The sequence below is a fragment of the Diceros bicornis genome, chromosome 19 (assembly GCF_020826845.1).
Source record: "Diceros bicornis minor isolate mBicDic1 chromosome 19, mDicBic1.mat.cur, whole genome shotgun sequence".
NCBI lineage: Eukaryota > Metazoa > Chordata > Mammalia > Perissodactyla > Rhinocerotidae > Diceros > Diceros bicornis.
In genome coordinates, this window is record NC_080758.1 from 33065930 (window position 1) to 33085954 (window position 20025).

The 20025-nt window shown below is 45.9% G+C and overlaps 1 protein-coding gene across 7 annotated transcripts in view; it reads right to left on the minus strand.

Annotated features, from left to right (window-relative positions):
• Positions 1-662: 662 nt before the first annotated feature.
• SLC23A2 (solute carrier family 23 member 2) overlaps positions 663-20025 on the minus strand; it is a 130372-nt gene continuing 111009 nt past the window's right edge. For 5 of the 7 annotated variants that reach the window (XM_058563154.1, XM_058563153.1, XM_058563156.1 and 2 more), the window contains 6 exons: positions 17958-18105; positions 16694-16799; positions 10908-11037; positions 10049-10186; positions 7686-7781; positions 663-5502 (listed from right to left, as the gene is read on the minus strand). In XM_058563154.1, coding sequence (XP_058419137.1) covers positions 5270-5502; positions 7686-7781; positions 10049-10186; positions 10908-11037; positions 16694-16799; positions 17958-18105 — 851 coding nt within the window. In that variant the 3' untranslated portion in view covers positions 663-5269. The remainder of the gene's footprint in view (positions 5503-7685; positions 7782-10048; positions 10187-10907; positions 11038-16693; positions 16800-17957; positions 18106-20025) is intronic. The other 2 variants (XM_058563159.1, XM_058563158.1) reach the window with 2 other exon arrangements.

Consider the following 20025-nt stretch of genomic DNA (forward strand, 5'->3'; position numbering starts at 1 on the left):
TACTCAGTCAGCCTGATGGGCCGAGGCTGCTCTGGAAGCCTTTGATTCCATGGTGGACAGCCTTTCTGGTCACCGGTCTCTAAAAGGTCTCCAGCCTCCAGATGTCGCTGACTTAATAAGAGACTCGTAATTTCACCCCAAAGTCCAGCACGAGCGCATGCTCTAACTGAGGTCTCACTACCCGCTCAGGCCGCCTCCCAAGGAGCCGCGTGGTTCTCTAGGCGTGCGGGCCGATGACACTGGCTCCTGCTGTCCTCCTCTGAGTCTTCCAGGTACCCGACAATGGTAACATGAGTGCCTTGTTGAACCGAAGTGTTTTTTTTTGGTGAGGAAGATCAGCCCTGAGCTAATATCTGATGCCGATCCGCCTCTTTTCGCTGAGGAAGACCAGCCCTGGGCTAACATCCGTGCCCATCTTCCTCTACTTTGTATGGGACGCTGCCACAGCATGGCTTGACAAGTGGTGCGTCAGTGTGCGCCTGGGATCCGAACCTGCGAACCCTGGGCCGCTGAAGCGGAGCGCGCGCACTTAACTGCTGTGCCACCGGGCCGGCCGCTAAACTGAATTTTTTTACTAGTCGCTTTCCCTCCCCTGGGTGATGATTTTTAATTAATGACAGGTTTCTTAAAGACCAAAGGAGGAGGCAGGTGAACAGCAGAACTGCGTCCAGGAGAGCTTTTATTTATACGGAACAGTTTTAAAAATACAGAATAAAATAGCTTTATCTCTACTATTATTCACAACATCTGGTCCAAATATTACATATTTTTAAAATACTTAAACGTTTAATGAAGCCATGTTAGAAAAACAATATGAAAATTTTTTAAAAACTCCGTAAAAGAATTACCCCACCCCAAATACCCTCGGTATGCGAAATAAAAACAAACAAAATCCCAGAAAGGTAGATAGCCCAAGTCAGTCACCAAAACTCAAGGAAAACATAAGCATCCCCACTGTTTTAAGAACAGTTAGAAATGTATTAACATGTCAAACAAAGGTTGTTATGAATGAACAAAAAAGGGTATCACTTGAACTGTCAGTAAGGTGGCAACGCTGGTCAGGGCGTCCTAAGTGCCAGGGGACACACAGCAATTGTAAGGACGCTGGAGGTTACTCACGGAGAGCGATGACGAGGCACAGTCTAGAACAACCTACAAGGACAGGAATGTGTGAGGCTGCTGAAAGGGGATCCCCAGTGCTAACGTGCTTTACGAGTCCACGGGCAGAAGCTGAACGCTGGCAAAGATGGGCGGCCTTCTCGTACCACTCCGGTTGTGACTGCAGGAGGGGTGGAGGGTGGGAGATGTCCTGTTCTGTGTCCAAACTATAAAGGGACAGAGCACAACATGCACAAAATGAGAGACCCCAGGCTCTTCTCTAAAGCCAAGGGGCAGCTCGCTGGGCCCTGTGCAAGCCGAGGCACATGTGCAGCACACTACCATGGTATCCAGTGGGCGTGGCTGGGTGTGCACACCAGGCGTCCAGCGACAGCCACATTGGGCCTGGTGTCTGCAGCCGAGTGTATGCAACACAGCCGCCTGCAGGAAGCTGCCTCTCCTCACACCAGACAGGTTCTGGAATGAGGCCTCCGCCACAGCTCCTTCCTTATTCACCTTTTATCTGGCCTGGCCACTCTTGTGGCATCAGTATTATGGAAGATTGTAGTTGCCAACTTCAAGTCTAAGTTGCTAGTAACAATATTTCAGCAGGGACACGAATTAAAGAAATAACAACTTAGCTCACGGTCATAAGATATACGCAGGGGTAAATAAAGTATACACACATACTAGAGATTCATCAATGGAGAAATTCTATCATCACATGACATTGTCATGAAAATTATACCATTCCCTCCCTGGAAAACTGTGACTATTATCCTGGGTAGAAATGTTATCTTATTATATGGAAATACTGCAATATTCATGCATAAACCAAAGTGTCATCATGAAAGTCAGTATTCTACAGTATAAAGCAAATCCTGTGTGTGAATTTGTTACCATGAAAACGGGAAACCATTAGGACCCATGATGCTTCATTCTAGCTGGCCTGGTTAAGCCACTTTTCCTGCCCTGATCAATCACAAGAAACTTACTAAAAGTTAACATTTGAAATTCTCTTAAGAAAGATTCAGTAGCAATGAATTTAAGTTGAATTCCCTAATGAGAAGGAGAATAAAAGTTGCTTACAAAGACTGGAACCATTTCCCATAATTCTGTGAACCATGTTACATATTTTATCAAAACCAGTGGTGGGGTCTCCCTTGCCCCCCACTGTGATATGGGCAACATCTACCATCCTCATACTTTCTACTTTCCACATCGGGATCACCAAGGTAAATGTGAGGATTGTGGGTACGTGGTTGCTGTGGAAACTGGAGGCTGAATGCCCTGCCCAAGGATATTTACATCCATAATATCTTAACACATTCTCTTAGCCAAACAAAGCACGGTGGGTATGCAGCCCCACCAGTGCAGGCCAACAATGTAAGCGGGAAGTGTTACAGGCACAGACCATGCATGGCCACTGTGTCCCCCAAAACCTCCCCCTTCAGGTGTGTGCTTAACCCCAAGGAGCAGATGAACACATTTTTCTTTCAATTAGACTCATTTTGTAGCATATTTGCTGGCAGGAGGATCACCTCCTAAAATGGTTGGTGTGTGCTGCACGTGCAAGATTTATTAGTTATTATGAGACTCCAATCCCTCGAGCGAAAGTGAGTTTCACAGATTGTGTAGAAAGTACCAGATTCAATGGGGCCTCTAGTCAGGCTGCCCTCTTTCCTCCCCACCTGCTGCCCCCTTCCCCACCCTCGGACAGAGAATCTAAAGTTGGCCCCAATAGAACAAGAAGGGTGACAACCCTCTTTCCAATAGGAGGTGTTGGTACAGGGCTTCCCACCACATTTGAATACTTGCAGAAGACATACCGCGGGGACCTGCAGATTTGAAACCTTCCAATAAAACCTGGCCCAAGGAGGGGTTTCAGAAGGGAGTGGGTTTCTGGACATTCGAAGCACATACTGAGTGCTTACTCACTGGGAGGGAAAATGCCCTCAAGTTAAATTGAAGGGAACTTGTTCCTGAATTACCAATGGTTCAGATGCTTTTCTTGGATATTTGGTCCTTCTGCTCACCTAGAGCTGGAATAGTGCAAATCCCTGGGATGTTTAACAGTTTTCCCCATTTTTCAAAGTAGAGAAATTGGAGATGCTGAGCAAAATACACATAGAAGTAACTGAGAGCAATCAGCATAAGAGGGCTGTCAGTCTCGAGGGCTTATCAAGTTGAAGAGATGAAAACCGTTAACCAGTGTGCTTCTAAAGTAATTATGCATCACATACAATTTAAAAAAAACATGACATACAAAATTAAATGTAATTTAGAATCTAAATTTTTTACTTAATCTACAATAAGATCTTGGCAAAACAATGCAGTGACTCTGAAGTATTCTTGCTGGAATAAGCCTTGAGGTCCCAACCTTTCCAAGAGTTGAGGAGGCTATAGTGACACAATAATGCTGCCAAAGACATCCCAATGCAGTGAAGCAGAGCCAGCTTTGGGGGCAGGAAATGTACCGTGTGGACACAAGGCTGCCGAGAACCATGCTCTGCTGTTGGAGACAGGAATGCCCACTGCCACCTAAGACTCAACCAGGTCAACGAATACTTAGAAGCACAACCTCATGAAGTGAGGCTTTTCCTTTGGCTGAAAAATTTCAAACCAAATTCAACTGAAGTCATTTTTTTTTTTTTAGAAACAATTTAGTGTTATTAATTAGAACTCAACAGAGAAGGCCTGCGAGCTGCTTTTCTCACCACCTTCTGCAATAACTTAAACAAGAAAGGCAGCATTTGGCCAGGGGATCTAATCTCCCCCTCTGCAAAATCAGGATTCAGCGGACATGCAATATGGCAACCCACAGAAAATCTCCTTAAGCCTTAACTGCCAGAAATGACTTGCACTAGAACTGCATGTGATGAATTTATCAGGATACCAGACCATTCAATATGACGGCTCTGTTTGTTACCTGCCCCAGCTTCCCTTCTTCACAAAACAAATTCACGTATAACTTAACCCATGGTTTCTGGGCTCTGGTCCAGTAGTCAGTTTTGATAAATAGATTAGGCATTACAGTATTTACACTTTCGTGGTATCAAGCAATACAAAACACAACCACAACAATGGTTACTGGCCTTCAAAAGCCATGACAATAAGCTTCCCTGATGGTGTCCACAGCTTTACAAATGCTGGTTCTTTTCTTAATAGGGGGTGGGGGGGGTGGGCGAGAAGTAATAGGGATGCAAGGTAAGAGGAGCACATGGAAAAACACTGATTTCAAAAATCTGCTATAGTCAATAACATTAAATAGGAATAAAATCTTGTAATTATAGACACGCATGACAATAACTGACATCCACGTGACAGCAGAGCTAAGACTCCCATAAACATCTGCTTGGTGCCCTTGTGTGGCACTCTATACCCATCATACCAGCCAGGAGTGACAAATGCCAGATAGAGTGTCTCAGCTACCAGTGACAGTAAGGCCGGTACGAAATGTGCCGACCCGGCCTGGATCTGGGTGGCACCAAGAAAGAGCAGTTGAAAATCAGATACTGATTTCAAGGTACTTTCCCCTCCCCTCTAAGCCCCCAGATTTCCATCCTGATAATATCTGTACAGACTTTACTCATGCACAGATCTGGACACAGGGTAACCATGTCACTGTTTTCAATCAGGTCAACAGCATCCTCCTACAGGAGTATCAGGGAACACAGAATGACACTTGACCCGTCAGTTGTGACTGCGAGGATACTGGTGCCCCTTGACCAGAGGCGGTCTCTGCAGTTCAGGCCAAGGTCAAGCAAAAAAAAAAAGCCAGTTCAGGTGCTTCTGGGACAGAAGGCCCCTGGACCCTGGAGGCAGCTTGTAGGAAAGCTAGCACGGGGTGCTGGAAGGGGACTGAAAACCAGAAATCGCTGCGGGTTTCAAACATCCACTCCCACAGGAGAACGGGAACTTCAAGTTCAGTGACTATGGCCAGCAATGGATGCTCTCAAGGGCAAGGGGTCAGGGCTTAAATAAGGAGACAGGTGAGACACCATATCAGACACAGTCACCACCCACAACAAAAAAGCTATTTGTAATCTGTCTTAGCTCTGGGGTGCAGAATGTAAATGCAGATATACAAACATATATGTTACCGCTTGTTATTCAGCAAGGAACTACAGATTCATGCCTCACTGCGGCCGGGCCACAGGGCGAGCTATGGCTATACCGTGGCCTGTGAGTCCTCATCTGAACTTCGGCTGTTAGCGCTCTTCCCGAGGCCTTTCCAGTTGTAGCCCACAAAGGTCGGGCTGATGGGTAAGTAGCTGAAGCATCTGTATTTTTTAATAACGTTCATGCCAAATGGCAAATCGTACGATTCCATGCCATCAAGTGACTTGCTCCCTTTACCCACGCCCTTCTTCCACTTCCTGATTCCTCTTTCCTCTGGAGTACCTGTGGCACACACACACAACAAAACAAAACAAGGCAATGCTTAGCTTAAGCGTTCTACCGTAAACTGAGATTCTCCAACATGCTGTCCCATAGATGGAACCTGCCGGGATGACCGCAAAGCGCACTTGAGGAGCAGGTGATGGGCCTCAGCTATCCAGGTGCCCACACCAGAAATCCAAGAATCGCTAACCCATCCTTGTTCCTCTTTGCCCCACATTCAGATGATCTGATGACGCTGTTTCCTGCTGTCCTTCCACGTGATGCTTATTTTCAATTTTCACCGTTGAGATCTGGCCCAAGCTATGTTACTGCTTTCCTGCGTCACCGTATTAGCCTCTTAACTGGTTGTCCAGTCTTCTATCTCACCATCCCCTCCCCCAAAACTGTTTTCAAACAGTGTGCAAAAAACAACAAAAAAGCTTCTCTCTAAAATGCAAATCTGATCTTGCAAAACGGGGCCCAGAGTCTTTATTATACCATAGACGACGCCTTCATCAATTGGTCATGGCAACCCCCTTCATGCAGATGCACCAACTTTGATACTGCTTTGCTCCATTTTCGTGTGTGTGTGTGTGTGTGTGTGTGTGTGTGTGTTGCACTTGCCATGTATTCCCCACTTGTGCTCCTAGGAGGAGGAACTTCCACTACCGCAACAGTCCGGGCCACTCTGTACCCTGACAGATGAGTCAGGGAGAAAGATCTGGGCCCCCAGGGCTCAGCAGCTCCTGGACTTCTTTTCACAAATCTTCCCCATGCAGAAGGGAGCACTGGCAGCTGCTCTTGGCTACATGGGATACCTAACAATATCTTTCTGTGCCCGAGCTCGAGTCTATGGTGCGGTATTCAGGAACCTCATCATTTTCTTACACCTAAGCTATGCTGCCCTCCTATCAGTGTTGCAGTAACAAAGCTGACTTTAATTTGACTTTCACTTCCATCTCCCTGACTCCTGTACCTCTCGCAGTTAGTTCTGACTTAGGAGAGAAAGAGAGTGTTAGTTATTGACTCATAAATCTAACACTTTCCACCTATTCATGCAGGTGATACACCACCTGCATGATACACTTCCACCAGATACATTCATCCCGTGTTTCCACAGCCTCACCTGACACCTCTTGATTGACGATTTTTGTAAGTGGGTTGTTTTAAAGGGAAAATTTCAACAAAATCTCCAGCTCTAGGGCCGGCCCAGTGGCACAGTGGTTAAGTATGCATACTCCGCTTCAGTGGCTTGGGGTTCATGGGTTCGGATCCCGGGCGCGGACCTAAGCACCGCTTATCAAGCCATGCTGTAGTGGCGTCCCACATACAAAGTAGAGGAAGATGGGCACGGATGTTAGCCCAGGGCCAATCTTCCTCAGCAAAAAGAGGAGTATTAGCAATGGATGTTAGCTCAGGGCTAATCTTCCTCAAAAACAAACAAACAAACAAAAACCTTCAAGCTCAAGAGTAAGCATCACTTCCTTGATGGCAGGTGAGTCTACCAGTGCATCCGTGGCAGCATACAATGTACACAGCAGCCTCCTCTAGGAACTTGGGAAGGCCGCAAGGCAGGGCCTACATCCCATCCTACTCCAGCACTTGGCACAGAATGCGCCCAGCTGAGAAACAAGGGTTATGGGTGTTGGGGAGACAGCTGCCTCCACCCATCTCTCAGTCATTGGTCCTGGCAGTGGCCTGTGCCCATTGTGCTGTCTTTTGGTCTGCTGAGGACCTATCTTAAGAAGGTCTTTTGGTTGGCTGGGGACCTGTCTTAAGAAGGACTCATTAAAGGATAGGCTGCTCAAGGAGGAGAAGTGCTGAAGGCTGTTACCAGCTAGCTCAAAGGAGTGTGGGAACAAGTCGATGAAAGCCAAATTGCAGGGCACTGGGCAAGGCTGTGCTGGGAGGGCAGGTAGCCTAGGGCATGCCCAAGGCATCGCCCTACCATGTCACCATGTGCCAAGAATTTACCTGCTTTCTCCTAAAAGTAATTCAGCAAGAAGGAAAAAAAAACAACTAATAAGTTTATTAGCAAAAAATTGATTCATAAAAGGAGGCTGGGAGTGTCATCTTAACCACTTTAGAAAAGACCGTTTTAACCAGTGATGACTTTGAACTGATTCCCTCTTCCTGCTTTTCATATTTATTTGGCAAAAAGTAACTCATATCTGTAACGGGCATGTATGACATAAACCACATACCTGGGATGGTGTTATCCAAAATGAAAGCCACACAGCCTCCTACAAACATAGCAGTTGTGAGAAGAACGTTCAATACTTGATCGATTCCTGATATCCCTGGAAACAGACCATAGCAACAGGGTCACTGCCACAGTCAGGACGGGCCTGCCCTTGATTTAGAAAGGAGCCCTGGGGTGGGACTAATCACCAGTCAATGCAGTGCATGACAGTGTAAATTTCTGTTGTGGATGTGTAGATAAATTTATGCCAGTAATGTTATAAACTACTATGAATACTTTCAACAATAATCAAAAGGTATCTCCATAAGAAAAATTCCTAACAATGGTGCACAGATAAATCTAATACAGTGAAGTTCACCCTATAAAGAATTATTAAGCCATTGGGGGTGTTGTTTGCAGATGAAAAAAGAAAAATCAATATAAAAGATGGCTGTTGCAAGGCTGAAAAAATTACAAAGTGAGCAACAAGACAACAAAAATATTTGTGGTATCTGCAATCGAATACAGGGTTTTAGAATCCTGGGTTACTAATTAGTGCTTAACTGCTTTTAATGAGGAGCAAGCAACTGGATTTATAAAGATGTCCACACATGAATGTGACATATTAAAATGTAAAAAAGCAGCGAGAATCTCCTTGTTATTGGAAGTTCACATACTTTCTATATTTAAAATATGATCCCCAACAGAAAATACCAAGTGTTGGTTAGAATGTGGAGAAACAGAAACCCTTGTACACAGCTGGTGGGAATGTCAAATGGTTCACCCACTGTGGGAAATAAGTTGGTGGTTCCCCAAAAAGCTAAACATAAAAGTTACCATATGAACTAGCAATTCTACTCCTAGGTATAGTCTCAAAAGAAGTGAAAAACAGGTACTCAAATCTTATTGGCAGTCATCATCATTATTGGCAATCATCATTATTGGCAGTTCCTGTATTTGTGAATTCGCCTACACAGTAAAATTTATTTGTAAACCCAAATGAACACTCATGGGCTTTCACAGTCATTCACGGACATGCACTGAGCAGGGAAAAATTTGAGTTGCTCAACACGCATGTTCCCAGCTGAGATCAAACAAGGTTAATGCTCTGCCTTCTTGTTTCAGCTCATACTGTAAACAAGTGTCCTTTCAGCAGCCTATTTGGTACCACTTTTTCTTTTTTTTTTTGCATTTTTGTGCTTTTTCGTTGGTGATTTCGCTGTTTAAAATGGCCCCTAAGTGTTGTGCTGAAGTGCTGTCTAGTGCTCCTAATTGCAAGAAAGCCGTGACATGCCTTATGGAGAAAAGACATGTATTAGATGAGCTTCATTCAGGCCTGAGTTATGGTGCTGTTGGCCATATTTCCCCTAGGAGCAATAGTTCAGGATTTGTTCATTCCATGTTCACAGTGACTTCATAGAACATAACTACCATGAATGAGAACAGGCTGCACTTGTATACCAATGTTCATAACAGCACTAGTCACAATAGTCAAAAGGTGGAAACAACCCAAATGTCCATCAATGGATAAATGGATAAACAGATTATGGTATATACATGCAATGGAATATTATTTAGCCATAAAAATGAATGAACTACTTATACGTGCTATAACATGCATGAATCTTGAAAACAAGAAGTTAAGTGAAAAAACTAGACACAAAAGGTCACAGATTGTATAATTCCATTTATATGAAAGATCCAGAATAGGTAAATCGACAGAAACAGAAAGCAGACTGGTGGTTGCCAGGGGCTGGGAGAAGGCATATGATGTGGATTAAGGGTAAGGAATTTTATTTGGGGGTGATGAGAATGTTTTGCAAACTAGATACAGCTGGTGATTACACAATATTGTGAATGTACTAAATGCCACTGAACTGCTCACTTTAAAATGGTTAATTTTATGTTATGTGAATTTCACCTCAAGAATATATATAAAATGGTCCCCAATTCTACATAAAATGTTAGTAGCAATAGCTATTTCTTAAGATGGCTCCCTTTGTTCATTCCTCACGACACTGCGGTCCTAAAATAAAAAGGAGTTTAAAGGTTAATCTTGAATTCAAAGTAGCTATAATCCCAGTAGAAAAACATGTATTTCAAAGTCTATGAAGTGGAGTTTCAATAAATTATACATTTTAATACAGCATTAGTCTGAGAAATCAAAAGGTTCTACATGGAGGCATTCTCCGAAAGGATAGCGTCCCGGTTAAAAAACATGTACATCAGTTATGTGCTCATGCAGGAAGAACTTCCAGATAAACTTCGGCAAAGTGAGATTCACATGAAATACACAGACCAACATTCACCAGAACACTCCTAACTCTCCGACTGAGAATGATTGTGATTCCAACTCCCCTCAGATTCAAGGCCTGTTTTCCCTACCTGTGACGAGAGGGTTCTGTCTGAGGTAACTTGGAAGGACGAGCCCAAAGAAGATTGAAAATCCAAGCACAAAGAGGTTCCGGGAAGAATTTAAATCGATGAACTGTAGGTTCGAGAGTCCAACAGCTGTGATCATTCCTGGAGAGAAACATCAGACAAGCTCCGTGAGCTCACCCATGGCATGGATGACAGATGCCTCACAGCAGAAGACAAACTCCCTACCATGTGCTTCCTCTGTCTCACCAGTAACAAGTCTGGAGAGCAGCGCAGTGACAGGACAGGGGGTCGGAATGTGACCACCAGGGTCTCTGATTCAAATGACCCTCGGCCTAAGCACTATTTGGGCTTATTCAGGGGCATAAACCTCACACTATGCTTTCTTTAGACCAAGAAGAAAACTAAGCACATTGGTTCCCCCTTAAAACTTCTACAAAACCATTTCGATTAAATTGGGAAACCCTCCCAAATATTTGGTCCCTGATTACTACAACTGAATGGCGCAAAGATCAAATCGAGCCCCACTGTAAAAATGGTCAGTTTTAATGACCCATTCAGAGGGGAAGATATTTGAGTTAAATCGATTAGAAATACCAACTAAGGAGATTAATTTCATCTTATTTTTCCTAGCACAATTATTCTACATTTGGCTCTTCTACCTTTAACATAAATTCAACTCAGAGATTGATGTAGGTTTTATTTTTTGAAGGTGTATCCTTTTGTATTTTAAAACAGAAATGTGTTACCTTTTCATCTTACTGAAGGGATTCAGCAAAAAGCCATGATCCTTATTAAAAATCAGCAAATGTGAAGCAAGAGGAGCCTGAGAGGAAAGCGGGCTATCAAGGAAAAGGAATTTTACCAAAGAGAGTACAGAAGAGGGCCCCAAGCACAGGATCCGGAAGGGACGCGAAGAGGGCGCTGAACTTTCCGATCGTGCCCAAGGCAAGCATGAGGGCTGCACCGTACTGGATCACCCGGCGACTGCCAACCTGCGGGACACACCAGAGGGCAGAGACAGGCCTTCACCTCGAGGTCCTCCACAGCGTGAATTTCCACCCAGCAACCCCCAGAGCAAACGTAACAAAATCCTCAGACAAAACCTAGATTACTCTGAAAACTTCCAGTGAGGAGGGATCCGTCTCATTTCACAATGAGGACTGATCTCAACACAAAATTACTATAACTTACTATAAAGACACCCAGAGTAAAACGATTCCCACCACCTTTCCTCATTCCCGTCCCCCCGTTCCATCCCCTTGACTGTGGGTGGCCCCAGGACTCCGCCTTTGCTTCTCCGAACCCCGGGTGATGTCACCTCAGCGTGGACTTGTTCCTGTGCTCAGTTCCTGGGTTTCTAATGCCCTCACAGTCCAGGGCTGGGACGACCTCCTAGTATCTCAGAGGCAAAATGCAAAACTACACTTTGCCGCTGCTTCTCTTCTGGGTTCCTGGCATCACCCTTCACCTAGTTAACCCACCCCAAAGCACTTCAGCCTCAACAATTCCATCTTCCCTGGACCCTGAATCACTTCTGGAACCTCCTCTCCTCATGGTGTCTTGCCCATGAGAGCTGCCATAGCCTACAGACCAAAGAGTGCACAATTCTCAAGCCCAGCTGCGTGGCTCGCATCCCCATGCCACCTCTAACCATGTGACCAGGGCAAGCTACTCAGCCTCTCTGAGTGGCAGAATCCTCATCTCTATAATGATAAACTGCGTGGTTTTGCTTTGAGGATTAAATGAAATGACCTGTAAAACAGTTTGAACTGCGCCTGGAAGGCATTAGGCTATTTGACAGCCTCCCACCTGGGCTTGTTGCCCCTCATCTTTCCTCCACCCACCTGTCCTCTCCACTGTGGTGGAGTGACCTTTCTAACAGACTGATTTGGGAGGTCAGTCCCCTGCCTAAGTCCTCCGGTGCTGATGAAATAAAACTCACTTCTCAGGCTCTTGCCAAGGGAGCCAAGCCTACAGGCGAGCTCCTTGCCCTGGGGCTTATCGCCTGCTCCCCAGTGTACCAGGCATGTCCAGGCCTGTCTATCTGGAACACCCTTTCCCATATCCCTCTTCTGGTTGGTTCCCAGACACATCCTTCAAAACACTATCCAAATTCTACCTCCTCTGAAAAACCTTCCTTGATTCCAAGGCTGGCATCTCCCTACTCTGGGGGGAGTCTTCCGCAGCACTGTGTATAGCATTTCCCACATGATCTCATCTTCATATTAAGCCTGATCTCTGCCTTCTAAAAGCTTCCATCTAGCCCCCTGTCACCCAGGTAGCGGGAGGTGGAGCAGGCATTGGGCTCAAGAATCCTGCACTGTTGGCCCCCACTCTGTGCTGCCTCTCCCAGGAAAACACCCTGAGAATGTAAACCAGGTAAAGGAAGTTCCAGAAACATCTGAGTGTCCAGTGTCCACATGGCTTTATCTGTGATTTACAATGAGGAAAAGATGGCTACTTACATAGTTAATTAAAACAAAATGAAATTTAAAATTCAGTCCCTCAGTTGCACTCGCCACATTTCAAGTGCTCTTAAGGCAAGTGTGGCTGGTGGCTTCCGCATGGGACAGCACAAGTGTAGAACATTTCCACCACTGCGAATGTTCTCCTGGACAGTGCTGGTCTAGAGCTTCCAGCACCTTCTCAAAGGACCCAAGGGCCAGCTGGTTCAGAATCAGAGTTGACTCTTACTGAGTGTATGAAGAGAAGGCTGCCCAGCTAGGCTCAGTCACAGCTGACACTGGAGCCCAGGCTCCACTGGCTCCACTCTACGGCTCCTCCCACTACACCACCACCAAGTGCAGGGATGCAGTGAAAATGTCATGCAAACTGGCAAATCGAGCAACACTGATTTAAGCCTGGCTATATTACCTGATAACGAAGCCTTTTATTTATAAATGGCTCATTTTTCAGCAAACCTTTTTAAGGAACCTACTCTATGACTAGCACTTGTTAGACTCAGGGCAGTACAAAGATGAGTACGTCACAAGCTTATGATCAAATAATTGTGCTGCTGAAATTGATACACTACATGGGAGCCCAGCAGGGAAGAGAAACTCTGAAGAGTTGGGGAAGTCTTGAGGGATGAGTAAGAGTTCACTGGAGGAAGAGCCTCCAGGCAGAGGGAACCACCTGTGCAAAGACCACCTCCCAGCAGAGTCAGCCCTGTTAGGAGTGCAGGCGGAGGGCCAGGCAGCCCCAGGGACACCTGAAACAATAAATCTTATATGAAAACCATGCATGGAAGGAAGACTCATCTGCCTTAGACGCTGTCAAAAAAAATAAGCAGCAACTAAGCCATTCTTCTGTTCGACGAATATTGACCAAGTGCCTATTATAGACTTCTGTTCCAAATACCAGAGACACAGCCCTAAAATCCCTGCCCTCCTGGTGCTTGCACGGAGCCTTTGCGTCTCCCTTCCCGCTGCCCACTCCCTGGAATCTCCTAATCGCCTCTCTCTGACCTCCTTCCTGAACTTCGGCTCCGCCTCAGGGACAATGAAAAATCGCCACTGCATTTCTGACTTTCCAAAGTCTTCAACAGTGTGGAAGGCAGCAGAGGAGAAATGCCGTTTCTCTGGATACCACCAAAGAGACAGTACAGTCAGGGGAGATGGTGTTCACTCTGTTCCCAGAAATAAACTTAGAACTAAGTATCATATAATAACAGTATTTATAGTTTACTGTGCACCTACCACATGCCAGGACTCTTTGCTAAGTGCTTTACATCAAGTTGTTAATTCCGATGCCTTGCAAACTATCTTTATAGACAAGGGCATTGAGACTCAGCGAGGTGATGTAACTTGTTCGTGGTTACGTGGGAAGAAAGTGATGGAGCCAGGGCTGGAATTCAAAGCAGCCCCCTCCCCATCGTGTCATGGAGCCCCTCGCGTGGGACAGATGTTGGAACACACTCAGCAGAGAGGTCCTGCACATGGAGTCCAACACCTTAGAACTTCAGAACACACAGCGCGGTAGGCAGCCTCAACTCCTGATCGAATAGGCTCGAATTTCCAGGTACATGGAATGTCATAACTGGATAAAGGACAGCAAATATTAGAGGTGCCAGGAAATGGAGGCAGAGTCTGTGGAAGAACCATGGATCACCCTCTTTCTATACTCCTGACGTCTGATACAATGGCCCAGAGCAATGTCGTCAGACAGAACTGTCTATAACACAGAACATTGGAAATGTTCTTGTTCCTAAACAAGGGAAATGTTCTGTATCTGTGCTGTCCTTCGGCAGCCACTGGCCACATGTGACCACTGAGCCCTTGAAATATGGCTAGTCCGACTGAGGAACTGAATTTTTCATTTTAACTTATTTAAACTTAAACAGCCACATGTAGCTACTGACTACCATATTGGACAGCATAGATGTAGATCTAGAATCATCAGATTTCAGACCTGAGCTCTACACAGAAAAGTGACTTGTCCCATCTTTCAGCTGGGCGAGGGGCAGAAGACAGCCTAGACCTCATGCCTCCCTCTCCTAGACAGGGATCTCCCATCAGCTGTAGAAATTTCTGCTGCAAGTCCCACTTCCCCACCCCAAGGCAGCTCAGCTATACCCCCTTGTCAGTCAGAGCAATGAAAAATTCCAGGGCTGACAGTGCCCTTGAACGGATGACATCTTTGCCTGGGGGAAGTGATAACCAAACGGATTCAGACGAAAGATCAATTAGCTCATTAAAACTGCTGGCAGGGTACCTTTTCAGAATTCGCTGGCATCATTTAAACTGTAATAAAGATAATTATTCCACAAACCTTAGTCATGTTTTAGAAAGGAATCTCAATGAGCAACACCACTTACTCCCTAAGGTGACCCTGGATAAGTTACATGAGGATGTGTTTTAAAGAGATGCAGAAAGGGGACTGGCTTGTTACACTGTTTTCCCCCCAAGAGTCCCACCATCTACAACAATTTTACTACTACGTTATTTTGGGTTAGTTATATGTCTACAGTCCACGGCAGCAAACTGGCTAAAGAGTGAATGGCTTTGCCCCTTTCAGTGCCCATGTGCTCAGCATCTGCTTCTCCCCAAGGATCCTGGAGGAAGTGCTCATCAGGCAGACTTCACATGCCACGTGCCAGGAGCAACAGGCAGCAGATGGGGCCATCTGCAAACCTGAGGCTGGGCTCTGCGATGGCCCTGCCAACTTACAGGAAAACCAACCAACATGTCAGGCATGTACCGTGCATGCCCTGCTCCCTCTCACCTGGATTTGCAGTCAAAATTAACCAAACTTAGTATCTGGTTTCATCTGGTTATAGAATCTCACAGAGAGCTGGGGGAAGGATTTCTAATTTTATGGAGGTCAAACAGTTTAGAAGGCTCTGGCTCATCCTCAAGTTCTCAGAATACAGTGCTTGATGAGGGAGAAGGGAGATCTGTGACTCACACAGGCCATCCTGGAAGGTGAACCAGTTCAAGTCTCTGGCTGCACAGCATACAATGGCCGGGGCGAGCTGCACACAACCTGGCAAACAGCATACTCTGGTCCAAGGCAACTGGGATATAAAGTTTATTTGCTAGTAATAAATTTGCGAGCCCTAGGAGCAGGTTCCTTCTTATAGGAAGCTGCATTGTGGGGTGCAGCAGCCCCAGGGTCAGGTGTCTCTGTGGAGTGGGAGGGGAGAGAGGCAAGTGAGTAGGACTCGGACCCAGGCCGTGCTCAACCTGAGTGACTCGCTGGGGCTTGTTTTATCCACTAACTCCACCAACAGATTTCAGCTGAAAGAGAAGGATTCTGCTGCTAAGGTTTAAAAACCATGTTAATTCTTTACTGTAAGACCGATTTTTTTTCTGGAACCAGTGGCATCATCTCTCACCTAGAACTAGTCCCATCATCTCCTAAGTGGTCTCCAGTTTCCACCTCCTCCCCCACCCCCATGGTCTACTCTCAGCAGCCAAAGTGACCCTTAGAAGAAGGAAAGAAAAAAAAACAACCAGATGGAGTCACACCCTGGGGCACCCATTCCACTCGGCCTCTGGCAGCCTACAGGGTCTGCGTGACCTGGTCCTCAGTTACCTGGGAGACTTCGTCTGCTCCTCCCCACTGGCCTCCTTGCTGATCTGCAACACGCCAGCCTGCTCCCATGACAGGGCTTTGCCCTGGCCATCGCCCTGCCTGGATGGCCATTTCCCAGGCACCTGCACAGCTCCCTCCCTCACCTCCTTCGGGCCCTTGCTCAAGGTCATCTTCTTAAGGAGGCTTAGCCTGACCCTATCTAACACTTACTCACCCTCGCTCCCAACACCCCCCACCCTGCCCCATGTTTTTGTTCATTGCTTGTCCTCCCTGGTAGAAGGTTAACTCCACGAGGACAGGGACAGTTTTCTTCTTTATTCACTGATGTATACCAACTGCCTAGAAGTCGCCTGGCACAGGGTCGGGGCTTAACTCAAATTTGTAGAATGCACAGAGGAATGGCAGCACCTGAGTGCCTGCCTATCTGGGCCAGCAGGGGGAGGAGAGACCTCCACGGGCATTCCAAAAACCCATCAACACAAAAAAGGAGATGGGGGAGATGATCATCTCAGAATCAAAGGCCTTCCTTTTGGAACTCCCGGTGGTCAGACCAATCAATGAAATGGACCAATGCTTAGAGGCCCAACCATTTAATTAGAAAAATATTTGTACCTTAGTAATTCCCAAAACTCCAATGTTGGGACTGGATGAAGTAGAGCCATTCCCAGTACCAAATATGCCATCGAGAACACAGGAGAGACCCTCCACGAAAATCCCCCTAAAATGTAAAGGAACGGGGGGAAAGAGAAACATTCATTCAATGGGGGAAATACTCTGAAATATGCTCTAAAAGGTAGCGACCCCAAGGCAGAGTCCACAGACCTGCAGCCTCCACGCTTCCCGGCAGGGTTAGCAACACAGAATCTCAAGCCCCACTCCAGACCTGCCAAAGCAGAGCCTGCATTGTAATGGCATCCCCCATGCTCATTCAACTTGCAGAAACACCTCTCTAAACCACACATTAGACACAGGTGTTCAAAAATCATTCCTCATTAAAAGATTTTAGCCAGAAAACAGAGTCATTTGTTGGGACCTAAGACAAACATGGGGTGTCCATTGATTTGATTCCTTTACGATTAATATATAGTTTCATCAGGAAGGAAATGCTTTGTAATTTTATAAACATTAGAACTTTTTAAAGAATCAATATAAAGTAATGTAATCACGTGCAACAGCTCCATTAGAGAAAGAAAAAGCAGGACTGTAAACCCTAACAGAACCAATGCAAGAGATGCTAAGACACCAGCCCACTGGCTCTCATCACACACAATTGCTCCTGGAGGGGCAGCAGCTGGCTGCAAAAGGGTGAATGCTCTGAGCTATTTATTTTCTCTTCTCTGTAGCCTCTATAGGGCCCAATTCGCTCCCAGCGTCCAGAAACTAAAGACCAGGTGTGCTGAGAACGTAAACCCCACAGCCCCAAAACCTCTAGATTCTGCAGACTTCATTGATTCCTGCTCTTCTTGTCTCTAAGTATATGAGTTGTAATCGTGAATAGATGACACAGCATCTACCCCTAAGAACAGCTGGGAAATCTAAGGGACTTATATCCATGACCCCAAACCAAGCAAAGAACAAGGCAGCGTCCAGCACTTGTTTTTAGTGAGTTTAAGGTTTGGAGTGGTCTCACAGAGAACGTCTTATGTGATTGCCACTGTGAGGGAGGAAGGGTGGGAATTCCGCTCCATGTGACAGATGAGGAAAATGAGAGCAAAGTGGGGCAGTGACTCGTCCAAAGACAAATGGCCAAGAAAGAGCCCTGATGCTTGGCTGCCTTCATGCTGACACTCTTGGTTTCTTCTCCAAGATTATCCAAACCAAAGAGCCAAGTCGCAGGCGCTGGGCCCGAGGAAGAACTCATTTTCTCAGGACGTACCTGTTTATGGCATGGATGGGCGGCGGTGGGGCACAGGACAGCCTCGCACAGGCGTAGTAGTCCCCGATGGACTCGATAATGCTGGCAACCACCGCGCTGAGCATGCCGATGACACCAGCCGCTGAGACGGTGGGCAGTCCCCACTGGACTAAGGAAGGAAAACAAACATGAAACCTCACACACTTTCATAGTGGGGCAGGCAGAGTCATCAGGACAGAGTCATTCAGTACATCAGGGGACTCGACAAGATGTGCTCAGATTCTGAGCCTTGTGGAAACTCCTTGCTTATTTTTAAACCTAAGTCATCAACGCACCAGATGCCCGGGAACAGTTGCTGGGTCAGATGAAGATGCCATAACCAGGACTGGTCTGCTCTATGTCTTCATTTAAAAGAAGAAATTGTTTGGCTGGAAGAGGCGCGTGCTGCTCCTCCTGCTTCAAAGCCACACTCAGCGTCTACTCAACTACAGTTTAACACAGCCTGCTGCGTTGGGACTGTATGAGAAGGATTTTTGGCCCTGCTATGCAAAGCAGGGTACAAAATAATGGTGCTCTCGCCCAGGCAGTGGCATCAAAGGAAAAAGCAGTGAAAGGTCACCAGTTAAATTTAAATCCTGACAGTAAACATGGCACAAGGTATAGACAACCCTTCTCTAGTGTTATGTCAGCACTTTTTTTTTTTTTAGTAAGCCATGTTATGGCAAATGAAATAGTTTCCTTTAAGAAAGCAAAGAGAAGTCCCCAGGTAGCTTCATTTTGAGTATCTGGATGTAGTTAATTCTTAATCAGAGATACCGTTAAATAAAAAAATCTCGATTTGGACATTGAAAGCCATAGATGTTATTTAATAAAAATAGCATGAGGAACTTCCTCTGTTAGAATGAATACACTTCTTTGATAACTTCTTCCCTTGAACCATTAGTTATAATAGAGCCACTAAGTATAAGCACAGTGGAAAAAGAAAGATGGATAAAATGGTCTCTTGTACAATGCAGCTGGGGGAACAGGTCACTGAAAGATCTAGGAAAGTGTAATGGTTAGACTTCAAATGAAGGGAACCCAAATTGGGACACATGGAGTACAAGTCAGGAGGCAGAAGAGGTGCGGTCCCTGTCCAGAGAGGGCCTAGAGATGGGGAGCCGAGTGAAGGGACGTTCTGGGTGGGCAGCGGCCTCAGCATCAGCAGACAAGCAGAAGTGGGCAGGAAGGGGCTGCTGCTCAGAAGAGGCACGTGCAGCGTGGGGCAGGCAGGTGTAGGAGGGGCTCGACAAGCCACACAGAGGGGGCCTGGCCTCTGTCTCGTGGGTAACAGGGAAGAGAGAGATGACTCATGAAGTAAGATGTGCAGAACACGCCTGGAGTGTGTGTGAGGGCAGAACTGCTCCCACCTGGGGCCACTTTCCCCCGTGGGGACAGACCAAAGACCAGAGGCAGCCTGTGATCAGGGGCAGGGGGCACGCCCATGGGCAACAGCTTGGCGTGCTCTCTGCCCGCCAGCAACAGGCCTGGTCAACAGCTCATCTCCGGGTTAGTTTGGAACAGATTTTTCTCATGCAGGTGATTTCTTTATCAAGCAACATTTTATATTTTCTAAATAATCTCTTACATAGTTACCTTGTTACTGATGTAGCATTGTGGTTTCATTTTAGTCTCCTGATTTGGGGGGAGGGATTCTTATTTTATTTGGCTATTTACTATTTTTCAGAAATTGCCTTTTATTTCCTTGGTCTCTTTTACTGTTTTCTTATTCTTTTCCCTTTTGCCAGAAGTCCTTAATTTTGAATTTTAAAATCTTTATCCCACCTACTTCAACATTTTAAAATTTGTAATCTAAGTTTTTGATCCCTTTTCCTTCAGATTATATAGATGTATTAAAAACTTTGTTGGCTTCCAGCGTTCTATCTTAACTGTTATTTCATCTCTCCTTTTAACTAGAACATTTAATTTACATTGTTACCTTACAGCAGGATCTCTTTACCTCGGCACTGTTGATATTTTGGGTCCAAAATCTGTATTTTAACAACCAATCCAGGTAATTCTTAGCTAACTGAAGACTGAGAACCGCTGC